The sequence below is a fragment of the Pristiophorus japonicus genome, chromosome 9 (genome assembly GCF_044704955.1).
Source record: "Pristiophorus japonicus isolate sPriJap1 chromosome 9, sPriJap1.hap1, whole genome shotgun sequence".
Classification (NCBI taxonomy): domain Eukaryota; kingdom Metazoa; phylum Chordata; class Chondrichthyes; family Pristiophoridae; genus Pristiophorus; species Pristiophorus japonicus.
Genome location: NC_091985.1, coordinates 91,376,544 through 91,397,808, shown reverse-complemented (window position 1 = coordinate 91,397,808; position 21,265 = coordinate 91,376,544). Strand labels below are relative to the sequence as shown.

Below are 21,265 nucleotides of genomic sequence, written 5' to 3'. Positions count from 1 at the left end.
GAGATACTTGTTTATTTATACTTCTATTTGAAGGTGACATTTGAATTGTGACAGAGAAGCATGATGGACAAGAGATTTCTGCCAAATGTACCATTCTTGTTATATTACATGGGAATGAGATTTTTAAAATGTAAAAATATTCTGGTTTATTTAATCAGATCTGCTCACTATAGTTGTTTTTATTGTTTTAGTCAATGTTAATTTCTTACAGCTGGATTCAACAGTTCTAGAAATTGCACGCTTGCAGTAATTAATGTGTTGTATTACAGCCATGGTAACATACTCATCAACTCCTTTTTTCTCTATTAAAACCTTTTTTGTCTTTCTATTGTCATTGCCCTTCACCCAATCTCCTCTACTTCAAAGTAAATTTAAAAAGCCAAGCTTGAAATGACTTAACCACTATAGCCGGGAATGTCCTCGGAACTGTTCCTGTCCCACTGCTGTACTTCACCGGATGTGCGGTAGAAATCCTGTAAATGGGGTTTCCATCACATTCTATCACTCGATAAAATAATGGGACTAAAGGCGGACAAATCCCTTGGACCTGATGGCTTACATCATAGGGTCTTAAAAGAAGAGGCTGCAGAGATAGTGGATGCATTGGTTGTAATCTACCAAAATTCCCTGGATTCCGGGGCAGTCCCAGCGGATTGGAAAACTGCAAATGTAACGCCCCTATTTAAAAAAGGAGGCAGACAGAAAGCAGGAAACTATAGACCTGTTAGCCTAACATCTGTCATTGGGAAAATGTTGGAGTCCATTATTAAAGAAGCAGTAGTGGGACATTTGGAAAAGCATAATTCAATCCAACAGAGTCAGCATGGTTTTATGAAAGGGAAATCATGTTTGACAAATTTGCTGGAGTTCTTTAAGGATGTAACGAGCAGGATGGATAAGGGGGAATCAGTGGATGTGGTGTTTTTCGATTTCCAGAAGGCATGCGATAAGGTGCCACATAAAAGGTTACTGTACAAGATAAAAGTTCACGGGGTTGAGTGTAATATATTAGCATAGATAGAGGATTGGCTAGCTAACAGAAAGTCAGGATAAATAGGTTATTTTCCAGTTGGCAAACAGTGACTGGTGGGGTGCAGCAGGGATCGGTGCTGGGTCCTCAACTATTTACAATCTATATTCATGACTTGGATGAAGGGACCGCGTGTAATGTAGCTAAGTTTGCTGATGATACAAAGATGGGTGGGAAAGCAAATTGTGAGGAGGACACAAAAAATCTGCAAAGGGATATAGACAGGCTAAGTGAGTGGGCAAAAAATTTGGCAGATGGAGTATAATGTGGGAAAATGTGAGGTTATCCACTTTGGCAGAAAAAATAGAAAAGCAAATTATAATTTAAATGGAGAAAAATTGCAAAGTGCTACAGGACAGAGGGACCTGGGTGTCCTTGTGCATGAAACACAAAAGGTTAGTATGCAGGTACAGCAAGTAATCAGGAAGGCAAATGGAATGTTGGCCTTTATTGCAAGGGGGATAAAGTATAAAAGCAGAGAAGTCCTGCTACAACTGTATAGGGTATTGGTGAGGCCACACCTGGAGTACCGCGTACAGTTTTGGTCTGCGTATTTAAGGCAGAATATACAGGTTGGACCTCCCTGATCCGGGACTCCCTTATCTGGCACCACCCCTCGTCCAGCATGATTCCAGTGGCTGGGGGTGCATGCGCAGAATGCAGCCAACCTCCACCCCGACTTTGGGGCCGTGCCGACACTCGGCCCGCTGGGGTCGTGCCAATACCCATTGGGGCCACACCGACACTCGGCCCGCTGGGGCCACGCCGACATGTGGCCCGCTGGGGCTACACCGACGCCCGCTGGGGCCGCACCGACACTCAGCCCACTGGGGCCGCGCCGACACTCGGCCGCCGTTATTTGCTTCGCGGCCCGCCAAGGGCCCGCCGACACTTCGTGTGGGGCACCAACCTCCTCCCCCCCACCCCCAACCTCGGGCCGCCTCCCCCGCCTCCTCCGGGCCGCCGCCCGCTCCACCTCCCTCATTCAGCAAAATCCTTTATTTGGCACAGGTCAGGTCCCGAGGGTGCCCGATGAGGGAGGTTCAACCTGTACTTGCATTGGAGGCTGTTTACAGAAGGCTCACTAGGTTGATTCTGGAGATGAAGGAGTTGACTTATGAAGATAGGTTGAGTAGGTTGGGCTTATACACATTGGAATTTAGAAGAATGAGAGGTGATCTTATCGAAACATATAAGATGATGAGTGGGCTCGACAAGGTCGATGCAGAGAGGATATTTCTACTCATAGGCGAAATTAAAACAAGTGGACATAGTCTCATAATGAGAGGCTGCCCATTTAAAACTGAGATAAGGAGGAATTTCTTCTCTGAGGGTTGTAAATCTATGGAATTCACTGCCACAGCGAACTGTGGAGGCTGGTTCATGGAATATATTTAAGGCGGAGATAGACAGATTTTTGAGCAATAAGGGAATAAAGGGTTATGGGGAGCGGGCAGGGAAGTGGAGCTGAGTCCATGATCAGATCAGCCATAATCTTATTAAATGGCGAAGAAGGCTCGAGGGGCCAGGTGGTTTCCTCCTTCTTATCTTCTTATTTCTGTTGATGTTACAGCTGCGGAGTTCCTGGCTGATCTCTTGATCTATCTTTTATTCTTTCCTACTCTTTTAAATCTTGGTGATGTCCTGCACTATAGGTCTTGTTTCTTCATCTAGGTTTCTCAATAATTACAATACCCACAAAATATGAATCACATGCTATATTAACATTTAGATAATTACTGTAGAATTGATTTGTTAGTCTAACTTGAAGTACCTATATAAATATTAATGTATTAATCATTGAACCAGTTAGTAATAGTTCTTTAGTTCTGTGTTGAAATAGTAATTTGTCTTACCTATCTGCCCAGTTGCCACAACATTTTTGTATTTTGGGTGTTGATTGACAGTTAAGCAGAGTATGTCATCTGTATGCTCCACATAAAAACTCTGCAGACCTGATCAGAATCATTGTAAAAGAGATACAATGCAAAAATACAAAATAAAATATTTATTTATAGTCCACATTATTTCAGCATTATAAAAATCACACAGATTATGGTGCTTCTATATTCAAACAGATTATCATATATCAGAAAGTACTGATTTGGTACATTAACTATTTATTGTCTATACAAAAGGAGATATCTTTCATTCTACAAAATTATTTTTGCAAATTTACTGATATTCTTTGATTTAAAACCTGGACCTACAAGCCCAATGTGCATGGTGGGGCTGTAAATTAATTTCAGTGAGCTGTTAGAATTGAACAAGAATTGACATGCAGCTTGGTGATCAGGGACAGGAAATCCAGCAGCTCCTCCACATAGCTGAAGGGAAGTGGGATCTTATGAGAGGGGGAGGTGATACTGGGGAGGGAAACACAGGTGGGAAGATTTTTGCGGGGCCAGGACAATTTTGTACTGGGATCTTGTGTACAGCTTTGGATCCTAATGTGCATATTGTAAGTAGGCTTCCACCTGTTTTGGGCAGGCATGCTGCTCACAAATCTCAACTTAGTCCACCGGTCTCATTAGAAGAGTAACAGCAAGTTGCGGGTGCCAATCACAGCCACAGAGACACCTCGTTGGTTGCTGGTGGAGGAGGGAGCAAGATCAGCTGTCTAGGACATCGGCTGAGAATCTAAGGTAAGGTGTGGATGTGGGCAATCAGGAGGGGGCAAGCTGGGGGCCGGCAGCAGCCCGCCGTTTTAATGTCCAGCTCCCTCTACATCAAGGCAAGCATTTTTTAAACTGTATGTAGGGCTGGCAATTCTGCACTCTTAAGGCCCAATACCTGCTACGTTGAGGGGAAACAAATTCCTGGTTTGATTCCTAAAGCAGGCTTTAAGCCCCTTATTACCATATTCAAGTAGCTTACCGCCTGTTTTAGGTGACCGCCCGAACCAACATGGCATCGGTCTTGTTTCTGATGCTGTTCAGGCATGGGAGGTTGGCCATCTAAATTGGACTGGAAAATGGGCGCAACGAAATCCAATTTCAATGTTTTCAAATTATTAGTATTGCATTTGGACTGATTTTAAATTATGTTAAATTGGTTTGTATCGATCGTTATAGGTTGAAACCATCAATTCTAGATTACCTTAGTTGGAGAAAAAGTTTTTCTAACTGTAATCTTCAATCTTCTAATTATGTCATTGCAATTGATAAGAATTTGATTAATTTTCAAAATGAAAAGACAGTTATAAATATTACACTAAAGCAAACTATTACTTAATTCTTGTAACCTATAAATGGTGTTGCAGGTGGGGAGTCATTATTTAAGAAGGGTTGGAGAAATAAATTAGGAAATTACAGACCTATTAGTCTAATGTCTGTTGTGGGAAAGCTACTTGAATCTGTTTATTCAGAACTGAGCATCTGAATAAATATGAACTGATCAGAGAGAGCCAGCATGGATTTCTATAGCTAAGTCATGTCTAATGAACCTTGTTGAACTTTTTGTGGAGGTAACTAACATGGTATATAAAGGAGTGTCTGTGGGTGTTATTTATATGGATTTCAAGAAGGCATTCGATAAGGTTCCATGTAAGAGACTGTTAACAAAAATGAGAGTGCATAGAATTGGAGGCAACCTATTAACATGGATAGAGAATTGGTTAGGAGGTAGGAGACAGAGACTAGAGATAATGGGTAAGTACTCAAATGCAGTACTCTAACTGCATTTGATGCAACTAGTGGTGTCCCCCAGGGATCTGTACTGGGACCTCAACTTTTCATTATAATTCTAAATGACTTAAATGATTACTCTAATTTAGGTGGCACAGTAAATAGTGTGGATGGGAGTATAAGTTGCAATGGGATATTGATAGATTAAGTGAGTAGGTAAAACTGTAGCAGATGGAGTTCAATGTGGTATGTGTAAGGTCACTTTGGACATATGAAAGATAGATCAGAGTACTTTTTAAATGGTGAGCAGCTAGGAACTGTGAAGGAGCGGAGACGTTAGGTACCACATTAGTAACCTCAAAAAATTCAACTAGGTTCATTAGACATGACTTACCCAAGTGCAGAAATCACTAAAACTAGTGGGCAGGTACAAAAAAATAATGAAAACAGCATTGGGCTTTATCGCAAGGCGGCTGGAATACAAAGGGGTGGAAGTTATGTTACATTATATAAAGCTCTGGTTAGAACCCCAATTAGAATATTCCATTCAGTTCTGAGTACTGAACCTCAGATAGGCTATATTGGCATTGGAGGGGGCGCAGCACAGATTCACCAGAATTATACTGGGGCTGAAAGTGTTAAATTACGAGGACAGGTTGCATGGACTAAGCTTGTATTCAATTGAGTATAGAAGATTAAGGGGTGATCTAATTGACATGTTTAAGATGATTAAAGGAGTTGATAAGGTAGATCGAGAGAAACTATTTCCTCTGGTGGGGGGAGTCCAGAGCAAGGGGACATAACCTTAAAATTAGAGATAAGCTGTTCAGGGGTGATGTCAGGAGACACTTGTTCACACAAAGGGTAGTGGAAATCTGGAACTCTCTTTCCCCAAAACGCTGTTGAGGCTAAGTCAATTGAAAATGTAAAAACTGAGATTGGTAGATTTTTGTTAGGCATGGGTGTTAAGCATTACAGAACCAAGGCAGGTAGATGGAATTCAGATACAGATTAGCATGATTTAATTGAATGACTGAACAGCATAAATGACATTATAAAAGGAAATTTATTTAAAAGGTTTCAGATGTTGCTGGTGCTATGGATATTGTCTGCCAAGGGTTTCTTCGATGGGAGAGTGTTGTCAGAAATTTCAGTCTAGAGGAAACCTCCACTGCCGATCAGACTGGTCCAAGATGTCTGCGAATTGGTACTCATTCTGAATCAGACTCACAAACCAAGTGATGAGATGTGACTATTTATTGATGCAGATATGATTAATTTGACATTGTGTCTGGGAATTCAATATGTCACACATTATTTTGGGGATGTCAATTTACCAAAAGGCATACATTGTAGAAACTATAGGTTTTTATGCAATTTATTGAAAGATACAGCTAAAATTGTCAACCAAGTCTTTATTGGAAGCACTTAAAATAATAAGGCTAAGACCAAATATTATGCAATACCTTTTTACATTAATGCAAAAGATGTTATCAGAATTCCACACTCATTACCTGATGACAGATTCTGAACAATGCCAGCAGCAGCTGTGTGAAAAATAATATCAGTCCCATCATTGAGATAATGAAGATTGTTGCGACAGTCAAAGCCTCTGTATCCAAAAACATGTTCTAAGACAATCTCCTGAAAGCAAAAGGTGAATTTGATATCAAAAACACTACAAATTGAAGCCGACTTGTAAAGTACATACTTTTGTCTGTGTAAAGATTGTAGATGAAGAATTTGCTACAAAAATTGAGACCTGAACCCCTTCTCCCATTAGATTAAATATTTAAATAAATATATCACATTGTTGCAATTGCTCTTTCAAATAAGACAGTTACTCAGACAGAATATTCCAGGCAAGTCATCAGAATCTTGTTTAATGAAATGGAAATAAACATCATTTTAGTCGGGCGGTTATACAGGTACAACGTCCGAAATCTGGAATCCTCGGGACCGAATCCGTTCCGTTTTTTCCCCCCGGATTTCAGACAAGTAAATCAATAAGGGATGGTTTTTTAGACCAATATGTCGAGGAACCAACTAGGGGGGAGGCCATCTTAGACTGGGTGTTATGTAATGAGAGAGGATTAATTAGCAATCTCGTTGTGCGAGGCCCCTTGGGGAAAAGTGACCATAATATGGTGGAATTCTGCATTGGGATGGAGAATGAAACAGTTAATTCAGAGACCATGGTCCAGAACTTAAAGAAGGCTAACTTTGAAGGTATGAGGCGTGAATTGGCTGGGATGGATTGGCGAATGATACTTAAGGGTTTGACTGTGGATGGGCAATGGCAGACATTTAGAGACCGCATGGATGAACTACAACAATTGTACATTCCTGTCTGGCATAAAAATAAAAAAGGGAAGGTGGCTCAACCGTGGCTATCAAGGGAAATCAGGGATAGTATTAAAGCCAAGGAAGTGGCATACAAATTGGCCAGAAATAGCAGCGAACCTGGGGACTGGGAGAAATTTAGAACTCAGCAGAGGAGGACAAAGGGTTTGATTAGGGCAGGGAAAATGGAGTATGAGAAGAAGCTTGCAGGGAACATTAAGACAGATTGCAAAAGTTTCTATAGATATGTAAAGAGAAAAAGGTTAGTAAAGACAAACGTAGGTCCCCTGCAGTCAGAATCAGGGGAAGTCATAACGGGGAACAAAGAAATGGCGGACCAATTGAACAAGTACTTTGGTTCGGTATTCACGAAGGAGGACACGAACAACCTTCCGGTTATAAAAGGGGTCGGGGGGTCTAGTAAAGAGGAGGAACTGAGGGAAATCCTTATTAGCCGGGAAATTGTGTTGGGGAAATTGATGGGATTGAAGGCCGATAAATCCCCAGGGCCTGATGGACTGCATCCCAGAGTACTTAAGGAGGTGGCCTTGGAAATAGTGGATGCGTTGACAGTCATTTTCCAACATTCCATTGACTCTGGATCAGTTCCTATGGAGCGGAGGGTAGCCAATGTAACCCCACTTTTTAAAAAAGGAGGGAGAGAGAAAACAGGGAATTATAGACCGGTCAGCCTGACATCGGTAGTGGGTAAAATGATGGAATCAATTATTAAGGATGTCATAGCAGTGCATTTGGAAAGAGGTGACATGATAGGTCCAAGTCAGCATGGATTTGTGAAAGGGAAATCATGCTTGACAAATCTTCTGGAATTTTTTGAGGATGTTTCCAGTAGAGTGGATAAGGGAGAACCAGTTGATGTGGTATATTTGGACTTTCAGAAGGCGTTCGACAAGGTCCCACACAAGAGATTGATGTGCAAAGTTAGAGCACATGGGATTGGGGGTAGTGTACTGACATGGATTGAGAACTGGTTGTCAGACAGGAAGCAAAGAGTAGGAGTAAATGGGTACTTTTCAGAATGGCAGGCAGTGACTAGTGGGGTACCGCAAGGTTCTGTGCTGGGGCCCCAGCTGTTTACACTGTACATTAATGATTTAGATGAGGGGATTAAATGTAGTATCTCCAAATTTGCGGATGACACTAAGTTGGGTGGCAGTGTGAGCTGCGAGGAGGATGCTGTGAGGCTGCGGAGCGACTTGGATAGGTTAGGTGAGTGGGCAAATGCATGGCAGATGAAGTATAATGTGGATAAATGTGAGGTTATCCACTTTGGTGGTAAAAACAGAGAGACAGACTATTATCTGAATGGTGACAGATTAGGAAAAGGGGAGGTGCAAAGAGACCTGGGTGTCATGGTACATCAGTCATTGAAGGTTGGCATGCAGGTGCAGCAGGCGGTTAAGAAAGCAAATGGCATGTTGGCCTTCATAGCAAGGGGATTTGAGTACAGGGGCAGGGAGGTGTTGCTACAGTTGTACAGGGCATTGGTGAGGCCACACCTGGAGTATTGTGTACAGTTTTGGTCTCCTAACCTGAGGAAGGACATTCTTGCTATTGAGGGAGTGCAGCGAAGGTTCACCAGACTGATTCCCGGGACGGCGGGACTGACCTATCAAGAAAGACTGGATCAACTGGGCTTGTATTCACTGGAGTTCAGAAGAATGAGAGGGGACCTCATAGAAACATTTAAAATTCTGACGGGGTTAGACAGGTTAGATGCAGGAAGAATGTTCCCAATGTTGGGGAAGTCCAGAACCAGAGGTCACAGTCTAAGGATAAGGGGTAAGCCATTTAGGACCGAGATGCGGAGGAACTTCTTCACCCAGAGAGTGGTGTACCTGTGGAATTCTCTACCACAGAAAGTTGTTGAGGCCAATTCACTAAATATATTCAAAAAGGAGTTAGATGAGGTCCTTACTACTAGGGGGATCAACGGCTATGGCGAGAAAGCAGGAATGGGGTACTGAAGTTGAATGTTCAGCCATCAACTCATTGAATGGCGGTGCAGGCTAGAAGGGCCGAATGGCCTACTCCTGCACCTATTTTCTATGTTTCTATGTTTCTATGAAATCCGGAATCCTCGACCAAATCCATGCTGGGTTTTGAGCGGCGAGGTCCGAAATCCGTCAAAACCTGAAATCCGGCACGGATTCGGTCGAAGATTCCGGATTTCAGACTTGATTTTCTTGTCTGAAATCTGGAATCCTCGACTGAATCCATGACGGATTTTGGGTTTTGCCTCAAAAAAGTCTGGTTTTTGGACACTAATTCCGGAATCCGGACGACTCCATCAGCTATGTGCAAAATGTCCGGTTTTCGGAGTTCCGGATTCTGGACATTGCACATATACTACAGTCTGCAGCAGGCAAACCCAATTTACACCATTGGCTATGCTGCGCCCTTTACTGATCCCTTCTGCCCGCTCGCGCCCCACAGAGCAAGTGAAGCGCGATATTTTGCGCTCCACTTGCTCTTGGGGGCAGTAGCCCCAATTTAGGTCGCGGGGTGGGACCTCTGAGCTTGGCGCAGAAAATCCCGCCTCATGGCTGTTACTATCCCCAAACAGGGCGCTATGCAATTTCCCGGCCAGAATGTTTTAATTCTAAGTAGCTGGAGATGTATTTTTCATTAAGCTGGACAGGCAAGATCACCCCTCCATTCCATGGCAAAACCAGTACTGACTGAAGGCTGAGTAAACTATTCAAATGTCTAATGCACCATAATTTGCATCAACAGCTGTTTTTAAATTTTTGACTCTTAAGCAATGGTGACAGTGTAATGCCAGTTGTGATGCTGTCACACATATCTGTGATAAACTTTGTATCATGTATGGGAATTGTAGTTCGGTGTGTTACTATACTAATGGGGTGGTAGGATGGTGGTTAATGCTCCCCATGGAGAAGGAGGGGAAATAGTCTTCCCGGGCAATATTTACTTATCGCAGAAAGGTCATTTAGAGGGTACTATTGATAGATGCTTGGCCACCTCTGTAAGGGAAAGGTGTTGCAAGGCACCTAAAAAGAGGGCAGATGAAGACAAAAAAGGGGGACAGTTTCCAATTTGTCTTTCATCAAAAAGTACCAAAAATCTTATTGAATTTGGTGGTCAAGTCATTAAGGTAAAAAGTGAACATACCATGAAGAACAGTTAAGGAAAGATGGTTGAAGCCACTTATCATTCTTAACCTTTTTGTTTTCCTCTCCAAAGAGGTTTCCTCCCCTGCCACAGCACTGAAACGGCCCTAACCAAAGTCACAAGTGACATTCTCTGTGACTGCGACCATGATGCACTATCCCATCTCATCTTTCTAGACCTCTCTGCAGTCTCTGATATGGTTGACCATGTAATCTTCCTCCAAAGCCTCTCCTCCATGGCCTGGTTCTACTCTTACTTATCCAGTCATAGCCAGAGAATCTCCTGCAATAGCTCCTCTTCCCACCACTGCACCAATACCTCTGGAGTCCACCAAGGATTTATCCTTGGCCCTCCATCTTTCCTCATCTACATACTGGTCCTCAGCGACGACATCCAAAGGCATGGAGGGGAGGCACAGGGGGGAATTTCCCACCCCTCCCCCCAGGATGGGTGGGAAGAAGTTAAAATTTAGTAAATCGCAAACGCGACCCCAACCCGCCTCCAACGTGCCCACTCTGGCTTTGATGGCGGTGGATTTGGGGGGCAGGCGATTAACCTCCTCTCGAAAGGTAGGCCAGTCATTTAAATATACTTATGAGGCTGTGTGCCTCAAATTTTGACAGACTTTCAGATTTAACTGCTGTGGCCGGGTTTCTCAGGTTTGGGAAACCTGGCAGCTGAAAGAACGTGAGAAAGGCCGGATCCAGCAGGTAAGTTCCTTTACAGCACTGCTTGTAGACCAGGAGGAGCAGAAGTGTTTGCCCCTCGGCCTCCTAAGCTAACCTGCTTCCCTCCCCATGATCGATCACCTACCTCCCACCCCGGACCCACCACTCTCCCTGGCTTCCGATCTCCTCCATGTGCCCCCCACCCTCCCGCCCCGAATTTCACGATGTTCCCCCCCCGGCCTCCAATTACTTCCACGATATCCTCCTGCCCCGGCCTCTGATCACCTCCATAAAGTCCACCCCAACCTGCGATCACCTCCATGATGCCCACCCCAGTCTCTGATTTCCATCCTCTGACCCCTCTGTGTTTCTTGTACTAGAAAACCTAAATCTCTCTGAATAGCAACATTTAGCTTCTCACCATTTAAAAATAGCTTTAACAATAACTTCTCACCATTTAAAAATATTCTGCTTTCCACATTTCCCCACATTATACTCCATCTGCCACTTTATTGCCCACTCACTTAATCTGTCTATATCCCTTTGCAGGCTCTTTGCGTTCTCGTCACATCTTACTTTTCCACCTAGCTTTGCCTTGTTAGCAAACTTGGATACATTGCACTCAGTTCCTTCATCTAAGTCATTAATATAGATTGTAAATAGCTGAGGCCCAAGCACTGATCCTTGCGGTACCCCACGAGTTACAGCCAGCCAATTGGAAAATGACCCGTTTATCCCTACTCTCTGTTTTCTGTCTGTTAACCAATCCTTTATCCATGCTAATACATTACCCCCAACCCCATGTGCCCTTATCTTGCTTAACAACCTTTTATGTAGCACCTTATCGAATGCCTTTTGGAAATCCAAATATACTACATCCACTGGTTCCACTTTATCTACCCCGCTAGTTACATCCTCAAAAAATTCTAATAAATTTGTCAAACACGAACTAGCTTCCATAAAACTATGATGACTCTACCTAATCATATTATGATTTTCTAAGTATCCTATTACCACTTCCTTAATAATGGATTCCAGCATTTTCCAATGACTGATGCCAGGTTAACTGGCCTGTAGTTCCCTGTATTCTCTCTCCTTTTCTTGAATAGTGGAGTTACATTTGCTGCCTTCCAATCCACTGGGACTGTTCCTGAATCTAGGGAATTTTAGAAGATCACAACCAATGCATCCACTATCTCTGCAGCCATCTCTTTTAGATCCCTAGGATGTAGGCCATAAGGTCCAGGGAATTTGTCAGCTTTTAGTCCCATTAGTTTCTCAAGTACTTTTTCTCTATTGATATTAATGACTTTAAGTTCCTCGCTCTCATTAGTCTCTTGGTTCCGACTACTTTTGGTATACATTTTGTGTCTTCCACTGTAAAAACAGATACAAAATATTTGTTTAAAGTCTCTGCCATTTCCTTGTTCTCCAATATAATTTCTCTTGTCTCAGCCTCTGAGGGACCAAAGCTTATTTTTGCTACTCTCTTCCTTTTTACATCATCATCATCATCATCACAGGCAGTCCCTCGGGATCGAGGAAAACTTGCTTCCACTCTTAGCATGAGTTCTTAGGTGGCTGTACAGTCCAATACGAGAACCACATTTTCTGTCACAGGTGGGACAGATAGTCATTGAGGGAAAGGGTGGGCAGGGAGCCTGGTTTGCCGCACGCTCCTTCCGCTGCCTGTGCTTGATTTCTGCATGCTCTCGGCGGCGATACTCGAGGAGCTCAGCGCCCTGCCCAATGCACTTCCTCCACTTAGGGTAGTCTATGGCCAAGGACTCCCAGGTGTCAGTGGGGATGTCACACTTTATCAGGGAGGCTTTGAGGGTGTCCTTGTAACGTTTCCTCTGCCTGCCTTTGGCTCATTTGCCGTAGACGAGTTCCGAGTAGAGCACTTGCTTTGGGAGTCTCGTGTCTGACATGTGAACTATGTGGCCTGCCCAGCGGAGCTGATCGAGTGTGTCAGTGCTTCAATGCTGGGGCTGTTGGCTTGGACGAGGACGCTAATGTTTGTGCGTCTGTCCTCCCAGGGGATTTGCAGGATCTTGCAGAGACATCGCTGGTGTATTTCTCCAGCGACTTGAGGTGCCTACTGTACATGGTCCACGTCTCTGAGCCGTACAAGAAGGCGGGTATTACTACGGCCCTGTAGACCATGAGCTTGGTGACAGTTTTGAGGGACTGATCTTCAAACACTCTTTTCCTCAGGTGGCTGAAGGCTGCACTGGCGCGCTGGAGGCGGTGTTGGCTCTCCTCATCAATGCCTGCTCTTGTTGATAGGAGGCCGATAAGGGAAGTGGTCCACGTTGTCCAGGGCCACGACATGGATCTTGATGTTTGGGGGGCGAGGACAGGCTGGTGTAGGACCTTTATCTTACTAATGTTTAGCATAAGGCCCATGCTTTCATACGCCTTGGTAAATACGTCAACTATGTCCTGGAGTTCAGCCTCTGTGTGTGCGCACAGACGCAGGCGTCATCCGCGTACTGTAGCTCGACGACAGAGGTTGGTGTGGTCTTGGACCTGGCCTGGAGAAGGCGAAGGTTGAACAGCTTCTCACTGGTTCTGTGGTTTAGCTCCACTCCAGCGGGGAGCTTATCAACTGTGAGGTGAAGCACGGCAGCGAGGAAGATTGAGAAGAGGGTTGGGGCGATGACGCAGCCCTGCTTGACCCCAGTCCAGACATGAATTGGGTCTGTGATGGATCCGTTGGTAAGGATCACGGCTTGCATGTCATCGTGGAGCCCTCCTCCTCCGTTTCGGATGCCCCCAAAAGTACGTCACCATATTCCGCCTTTTTACATACTTGTAGAAGCTCTTACAATCTGTTTTTATATTTCTTGCTAATTTACTCTCATTCTATTTTCTCCCTTTTTATCAATTTATTGGTCATCCTTTGCTGGTTTCTAAAGCTCTCTCTCAGTCCTCCGGCAAATGGCTATTCTTTGCAACATTATAAACCTCTTCTTTTAAACTAATACTATCCTTAACTTCTTTAGTTAGCAACAAATGGATCACATTTCCCATGGAGTCTTTACTTCGCATTGGAATGAATATTTCTTGAGAATTTTGGAATATTTCTTTACATGATTGCCACTGCTTATCTACTAACATACCTTTTAATTTACTTTCCCAATCTACCTTAGCCAAGTTGCCCCTTATACCTACGTAATTGGCTTTGTTTAAGTTTAAAGGGCCGAAATTGCCCCTTCCCTTAAGGCTTTTTACTGCTGGAAATCGGTAACCATGCTGCGGAGTGGAATGACCTCCGATTTTTTGTGGAATGGCCACCATTTTGAAAATTCTACTCCTGTGGTATCCTGTCAGTGACCCGCTCCCCCCATTTCCACTCCGCTGCTGCCGATCTGTCTTAAGTGTGTCATCAGATGCACGCCAATGTGGTCCCCCGAACGCAAAATTCTGTGCTGAAAATCTTACTCCCGCTGCTCAGTGCCACCGACAGCTTTTTCTGTCGGTGCACTGTGCTTGGAGTGCTTACAAAATGATGGTGCGGCTCCCATTATAGGGGAGGACCTACGGCCGCGGCCACCATCTTAATTTTTTTGTCGGCCGACAATTATGCCCCCGGGTTCAGCCGGGCTGCCAGGCTGCTGACCCGGTCAAAAATATCTCCCTGGTGGTCCAGTGGACCTAACTTAAAGAGTCACAGCGGCTCTCCCCTTTAAGTGAAAGGGAGAAATGTGGTGACATGCCAGCATGATGACGTCATCAGCACTAGGCGAGTGACAGTGGCGGATGTTCCACCCGCCCCTCTACTTACTGAACTTCCGTTCACCGATGCACTTCCGCCTCATAATAACGGACTTCCAAGCCGCTCGGAAAAAAAAAGCCAAAGAACGGAATTTCGTGCAAGAGGCCACCACATCTACAGCGGCAGAGAAATCAGTCAAAACAGGGTAAGTGCGTCGCGTTTTTGGCAGGGGGCAATTTCGGCCCCTAGGACTCTAGTTTTGGACTTAAGAATGTCATTTTCAAACTCAATATTATGATCAGTCTTCCCTAGAGGACCCTTTACTATAAGATTACTAATTAACCCTGTCTCATTGCACAAAACAAGATCTAAAATAGCTTGTTCCCTAGTTCCATGACGTATTGTTCTAGGAAACTGTCTTGAATACATTCCATGAACTCGTCCTCCAGACTACCCTTGCCAATTTGATTTGCCTAATCTATATGCAGATTAAAGTCCCCCACAATTATTGTATCACCTTTGCAAGCTCCTATTATTTCTTGATTACCACTCTGTCCAATGGTATGGCTACTGTTAGGGGGCCTATAAACTACTCCCATCACTGTTTTCTGCCCCACGTTATTTCTTATCTTCATCCATACTGATTCTCCTTCCTTATCTTCTATCCCAAGATTTTTTCTCACTACTGGCTTTATCTCATCCTTAATTATCAGGGCTACCCCGCGCCCCCCACCCCCTACTGTTCCAGTCTGCCTGTCTTTTCAATACATCAAATACCCTGGAATATTTAGCTACCAACCCTGGTTACCTTGCAACCATGTCTCTGTAATGGCTATTAGATCATACCCATTTATCACTATTTGAGCAAGAAGAAGTTTAATGACATCACTTGTGTGGTCAAGGTCAGCAAATTCATCTTCAAATTTCATATCCAGGCATATGCACCACATCCCCATCACTCACCTACCAACAATCTTTACTAAACACAACTCAGACCTCACATTCATAGCTTCACCTCACCCGCATACATTTACCACTACTGCAAGCCTCGGACCCACATCTCACAGCTTGAGCACACTGCCAGCTATTCAATCATGACAGGCACTTCAACCAGACACATTACACCATATTCACTGACACATTTCCCTTACTCTTGCAGGAAAAACTGAAGTATAACTGGCGCCAGCAGACCTGAACCAGCGGGGAACAGGCTCACCTGTATCACTTCACCCCCTTGGAGGAGAAGGTACTGGCCATCCTTAGCAAGGGCATGGCTGAGGCAATGGCCAGCGGTGGGGCTGAAAGAACAGAAGATGCTGGTATCCTCATACGTTATCCTCCTTCTCACATCCCACTTAGCCCTCATCCCACAATCACTTCTGATTTACAATGCGCACAAGGTGGAAGTGTGCACCTCTTGCTTTCCCCCCCTCCCCACACCACAGCCCTACCCTTGTGCCTTTCCCATTTCAGACACCCAAGAAATGAAGCCTGCCCAGCCAGTAGTTGAACAAGAGGAGGGAGAAAAAGAAACAGTGTCGTGCAATTTCACACTCCCAGCCACCAGCTCAGACACTGACATTCTGCATACTTTAGAGGATAGGTTAGGCGGGGGTTCTGCACATGGTGAGACATCGGGCACGAGTGTCTGCGGGGCGGGGGAAGAGGGTAGCTCAGGTGCCAGCTCCCTGGAGGGCGAGGGTACACACGAGATGAAGACTTCGATGAAGATGCCTGCCAGAAAGTCTGAATGTAATATCAAGGAGCATGGAGAAGTCTAGCTCTAGCCTTGCACAGGCCTTTGGGCAGAGCCTAAAGCCCATTCTTTGCAGCGTGGAACGGGTAGGCAGATCCATTAATGCACATGTGGCCCCAACCATTATGCCGCGCCTGATGACCGAAGTCTCTGCTTCCATTGCTGTGCAAGCAGAAGCCACGCAATGTCTGAGTGCTGCAATGGAGACTCAGTCTAAAGTCATGCAAGCACAGACTTCTGCCATCATGGCTGGGCTTACCAGTGTGAAAAGGGGCTTGCAAGGTGTCACAACAGTCTGTACTCCAGCAGATTACTAGGATTGTTGTGGCGCTGCCCCGGGGAAGTGGCAATGGATCTGTGGAGGCCGACCCGATTGTCCAAATGCAGAATTCCAAAATTCCAAACGCAGAATTTTTAAAAAGTCTATATACATAGCTTTGATACAAAATATTCCATTTTTTTTTGACAATGATTAGCAATTAACAGCCTTGTACTTAAAATCAGTAAGAGACTGAAAACAGAAATCTATGGATCTTCAGGACTTTTATATTTCGATATATATTTGGATGGCTACAAAATAATCAAAAACAACAGGCTGGATTTTGTTTTGTGATGAATAGAAAGGGTGGGTAGTGGCTTTATCCAATATTGTGAAATGTTACAAGGCTTTTGGAAAAATAAGTTACATTGCTTTCATCTATTTTTTTTTTGTAAGGCATTTGATCTAGATAAGCTATTGGAGTATATAGTTAAATCTTGACTTTTATTCCAAGAGGTATACTGCAGTTCCAAGAGTAACTGGAAAACTCAATGAACTGGCTACAGTCTTCATCAATGATATGTTATATGACATTTTAAGGGATGATTTTGTATTGTGTTGCATTTCTGAAAGAGTCAGCACTCCTTTTCACAGTTATTTTGTGAACGGATTTACCTACAAATCTACTGTGCTCTATTTGCTCAACCTGAACAATGGGCTAACCCAGTAGGATACAGTCATGAATGATCCCAAGTGCAGTTTCATGGTTCAACAGGAGATCTTTGTCATGTATTCAACTGTCATTGTAACCCATGTATAAACTGACCAAAGTTTGAGAGACTACAGCAAAGTTTTGTCACTAAGGAATAGTTGGGACAGGATTCGGCCGACAAACGCAGGGCTCATCTCCTGACGGGTTGTGGTTCCAGAATGTACTCCCTGATGAAGGACCTTCTAGCGCCAGAGAAGCCGGCGGACAAGACGTTCGAAGAGTTCAGTAAGTTGATCGAGGAACACCTTAACCAGCGAGCAGTATGCACATGGCGAGACACCGGTTTTACATGCACCAGCGTCGAGAAGGGCAAAGCGTTCCAGACTTCATGGCAGACTGGCGAGCCTATGTAAGTTCCCAGATGCATGCAGAGCGGAGATGCTGCGAGACTTTTTTTTATTGAGGGCATCGGGCACGCTGGGGTTGTCAGGAAACTGATTGAGACCAAAGACTTGACCTTGGAAGCGGCGGCTATGATAGCCCAGACAATTATCTCAGGGGAGGAAGAGACTAGAATGATTTATGGCAAAAATCTTGGCTCAAATGCGGCAAACGACCAGGGAGTCAACATTGTTAACGCGGCACACAGTTCTCTAGGCAGACAAGGGCAATCGGACATGCCCCAGCATGCAGTCGAACCCAAGGGGGAATTCAACAGAGACAATGGCTAGCTGAACGGCGATTCATGCCATCGCAATGGACAATGCGGCCAGTAATGGGGCCATCAACACCTGTTAATGGTGCGCTTAGAAACATAGAAACATAGAAAATAGGTGCAGGAGTAGGCCATTCGGCCCTTCTAGCCTGCACCGCCATTCAATGAGTTCATGGCTGAACATTCAACTTCAGTACCCTATTCCTGCTTTCTCGCCATACCCCTTGATCCCCCTAGTAGTAAGGACCTCATCTAACTCCTTTTTGAATATATTTAGTGAATTGGCCTCAACAACTTTCTGTGGTAGAGAATTCCACAGGTTCACCACTCTCTGGGTGAAGAAGTTCCTCCGCATCTCGGTCCTAAATGGCTTACCCCTTAAGGACAGTTACAAAGACAGTCAGAGACGATCGACGGGTAAGGAACTTTTGGTTCCAACAACGGGGCCTCCAGCTCATGCTGGAGGTGTGGAGGCAAACACCCAGGCAGAGCTTGCAGGTATCAGCAATATACCTGCAGAAACTGCAACGTCAGCGGTCACTTGGCGCGTATGTGCTCAAAGCATGCAGCCAGGTTGATGTACGAGGAGGACGGGCCCGATGTAAGCCCTACGAGGCCAAATGAATACTGGGGGAAATCGCTGGAAGCTGAAGTTCAGCGAGTTCATGTAGAGCACACATACAGTTCATATACCAGAACGCCACCGATAATGATGAAAGTGCTCCTCAATGGCATCCCAGTAATAATGGAGCTAGACACGGGGGCCAGATGAGTATCAAACAGTTCGAAAGGTTGTGGGTGTCCAAGGCCAGGAGGCCAAAATTAGTGCCGATTGACGCACTGCTACGGACATATACAAAAGAGATCATTCTGGTGCTAGGCAGTGCCACGGTAGTCGTGACCCACAAAGATTCGGAGAACAGGTTACCACTCTGGATGATCCCGGGGGATGGTCCCGCACTACTGGGGAGGAGTTGGCTTGCTGTCATGAACTGGAAATGGGGCGATGTCAATGCAATTTTTTCTGTGGAGCGAGTATCATGCTCACAGGTCCTGGACAAATTTGACTCATTATTTCAACCCGGCATCGGCACTTTCATGCGGACCAAGGTAGTGATTCACATAAACCCGGACGCTAAGCCAGTACACCACAAGGCCAGAGCTGTGCCGTACGTGTTGCGGGAAAAGATAGAATGCGAATTAGACCGCCTGCTGAGGGAAGGCATCATCTCGCCAGTTGAATTCAGTGACTGGGCGAGCCCGATCGTGCCGGTGCTCAAGGCGGATGGGTTGGTCAGGATATGTGGTGATTACAAGGCCACCATCAATCGGGTGTCACTCCAAGACCAGTACCCGCTACTGAGAGCGGAGGACCTCTTTGCGACGCTATCTGGTGGCAAACTTTTTTCAAAATTGAACCTGACCTCAGCTTACATGACCCAGGAGCTGGCAAGTGAGTCGAAGAAGCTGACCACCATCACGACACACAAGGGGTTGCTTGAGTATAAAAGATGTCCATTCGGGATTCGTTTGGCCGCCGCGATCTTTCAGCGAAATATGGAAAGCCTCCTCAAGTCGATTCCAAGGACGGTGGTTTTTCAAGACGACATCCTCATCACGGGTCGCGATACTGAAGAACACCTCTATAGCCTGGAGGAGGTGCTACGCAGACTGGACAGGGTAGGGCTGCGACTGAAAAAGGCGAAGTGCGTCTTCTTAGTTCCAGAGGTAGAGTTCCTGGGGAGGAGGGTAGCAGCAGACGGGATCAGATCCACTGCGTCCAAAACGAAAGCGATCCAGAGAGCACCCAGACCCCGTAACACGACAGAGCTGCGTTCGTTCCTGGGGCTCCTGAACTATTTTGGTAACTTGCTTCCAAAATTGAGCATGCAGTTAGAGCCTCTACACGTGCTCCTACGCAAAGGTCGTGATTGGTCTGGGGGGACAGCCAGGAAAGGGCTTTCAATAGAGCACGCAACTTGTTATGCGCCAACAAACTGTTAACGTTATATGACCCGTGAAAGAAACTTGTTTTAACGTGTGATGCGTCGTCCTATGGGGACGGGTGTGTGTTGCAGCATCTGAATGCCAATGGTCAGTTACAGCCGATAGCTTATGCCTCCAGAAGTCGGTCCCGGGCAGAAAGGGGCTACGGGATGGTAGAAAAGGAAGCACTGGCATGTGTATATGCAGTAAAAAAAATGCACCAGTACCTGTTTGGCAGGAAATTTGAGCTGGAGACAGATCACAAACCCCGAACGTCCCTTTTGGCTGATAACAAGGCTATAAATGCGAATGCATCGGCCCGCATACAGAGGTGGGCACTCATGTTAGCCGCCTATGACTACACAATTCAGCACAGACCGGGCACTGAAAACTGTGCCGATGCACTCAGCAGGCTACCACTAGCCACCACTGAGGGGGCAGTTGAGCATGATGCTGAGATGGTCATGGCTATTGAAGCTTTCGAAAGCGAAGGCTCACCTGTGACAGCCCGTCAGATTAAAGTCTGGACAAATAAAGACCCGCTACTGTCTTTAGTTAAGAAATGCGTCCTGAATGGGGACTGGGCAGCCACGTATGGGGCATGCCCTGAGGAGTTTAAACCGTTTCATAGGCACAAGGATGAACGCTCGATTCAGTCCGATTGCCTACTGTGGGGAAACCGAGTAGTCATGCCCCAGAAGGGCAAAGAGGTGTTTATCAAAGAACTTCACAATGAGCACCCGGGCATTGTCATATTGAAGGCAATTGCCAGGTCACACGTTTGGTGGCCAGGGATAGATGCAGACCTGGAACTTTATGTTTGCAGGTGCAACACATATGCTCAGCTGGGCAACGCACCCAGGGAAGCCCCCCTTAGCCCCTGGTCCTGGCTTGCCAAGCCATGGTCACGCATCCATGTGGACTACGCAGTTCCTTTCATGGGAAAAATGTTTTTGGTTGTAGCAGACGCCTACTCCAAATGGATTGAGTGTGCCATTTTTAATTCAAGCACATCCTCTGCCACGGTAGAAAGTCTACGGGCAATGTTCCCCGCACATGGTTTACAGGATGTCTTGGTCAGCGACAATGGCCTGTGCTTCACAAGCACTGAATTCCAGGATTTCATGGCAGGCAATGGAATCAACCATGTCAGAACGGCACCGTTCAAGCCGGCCTTAAACAGCCAGGCGGTACAAGCAGTGCAGATAATCAAACAGGGGATGCTCAGAATCGAAGGGGGTTTCCTACAAAGCCGCTTATCACACCTCCTGTTGGCCAATAGATCCCGACCAC

At 45.3% G+C, this 21,265-nt stretch overlaps 1 protein-coding gene across 7 annotated transcripts in view; it reads right to left on the bottom strand.

The window, feature by feature from the left end:
• The window catches only part of LOC139273131 (echinoderm microtubule-associated protein-like 6), an 816,712-nt gene that overhangs the window by 161,592 nt on the left and 633,855 nt on the right, over positions 1-21,265 (bottom strand). For all 7 annotated transcript variants that reach the window (XM_070889552.1, XM_070889554.1, XM_070889555.1 and 4 more), the window contains 2 exons: positions 6,171-6,300; positions 2,887-2,985 (listed from right to left, as the gene is read on the bottom strand). In XM_070889552.1, coding sequence (XP_070745653.1) covers positions 2,887-2,985; positions 6,171-6,300 — 229 coding nt within the window. The remainder of the gene's footprint in view (positions 1-2,886; positions 2,986-6,170; positions 6,301-21,265) is intronic.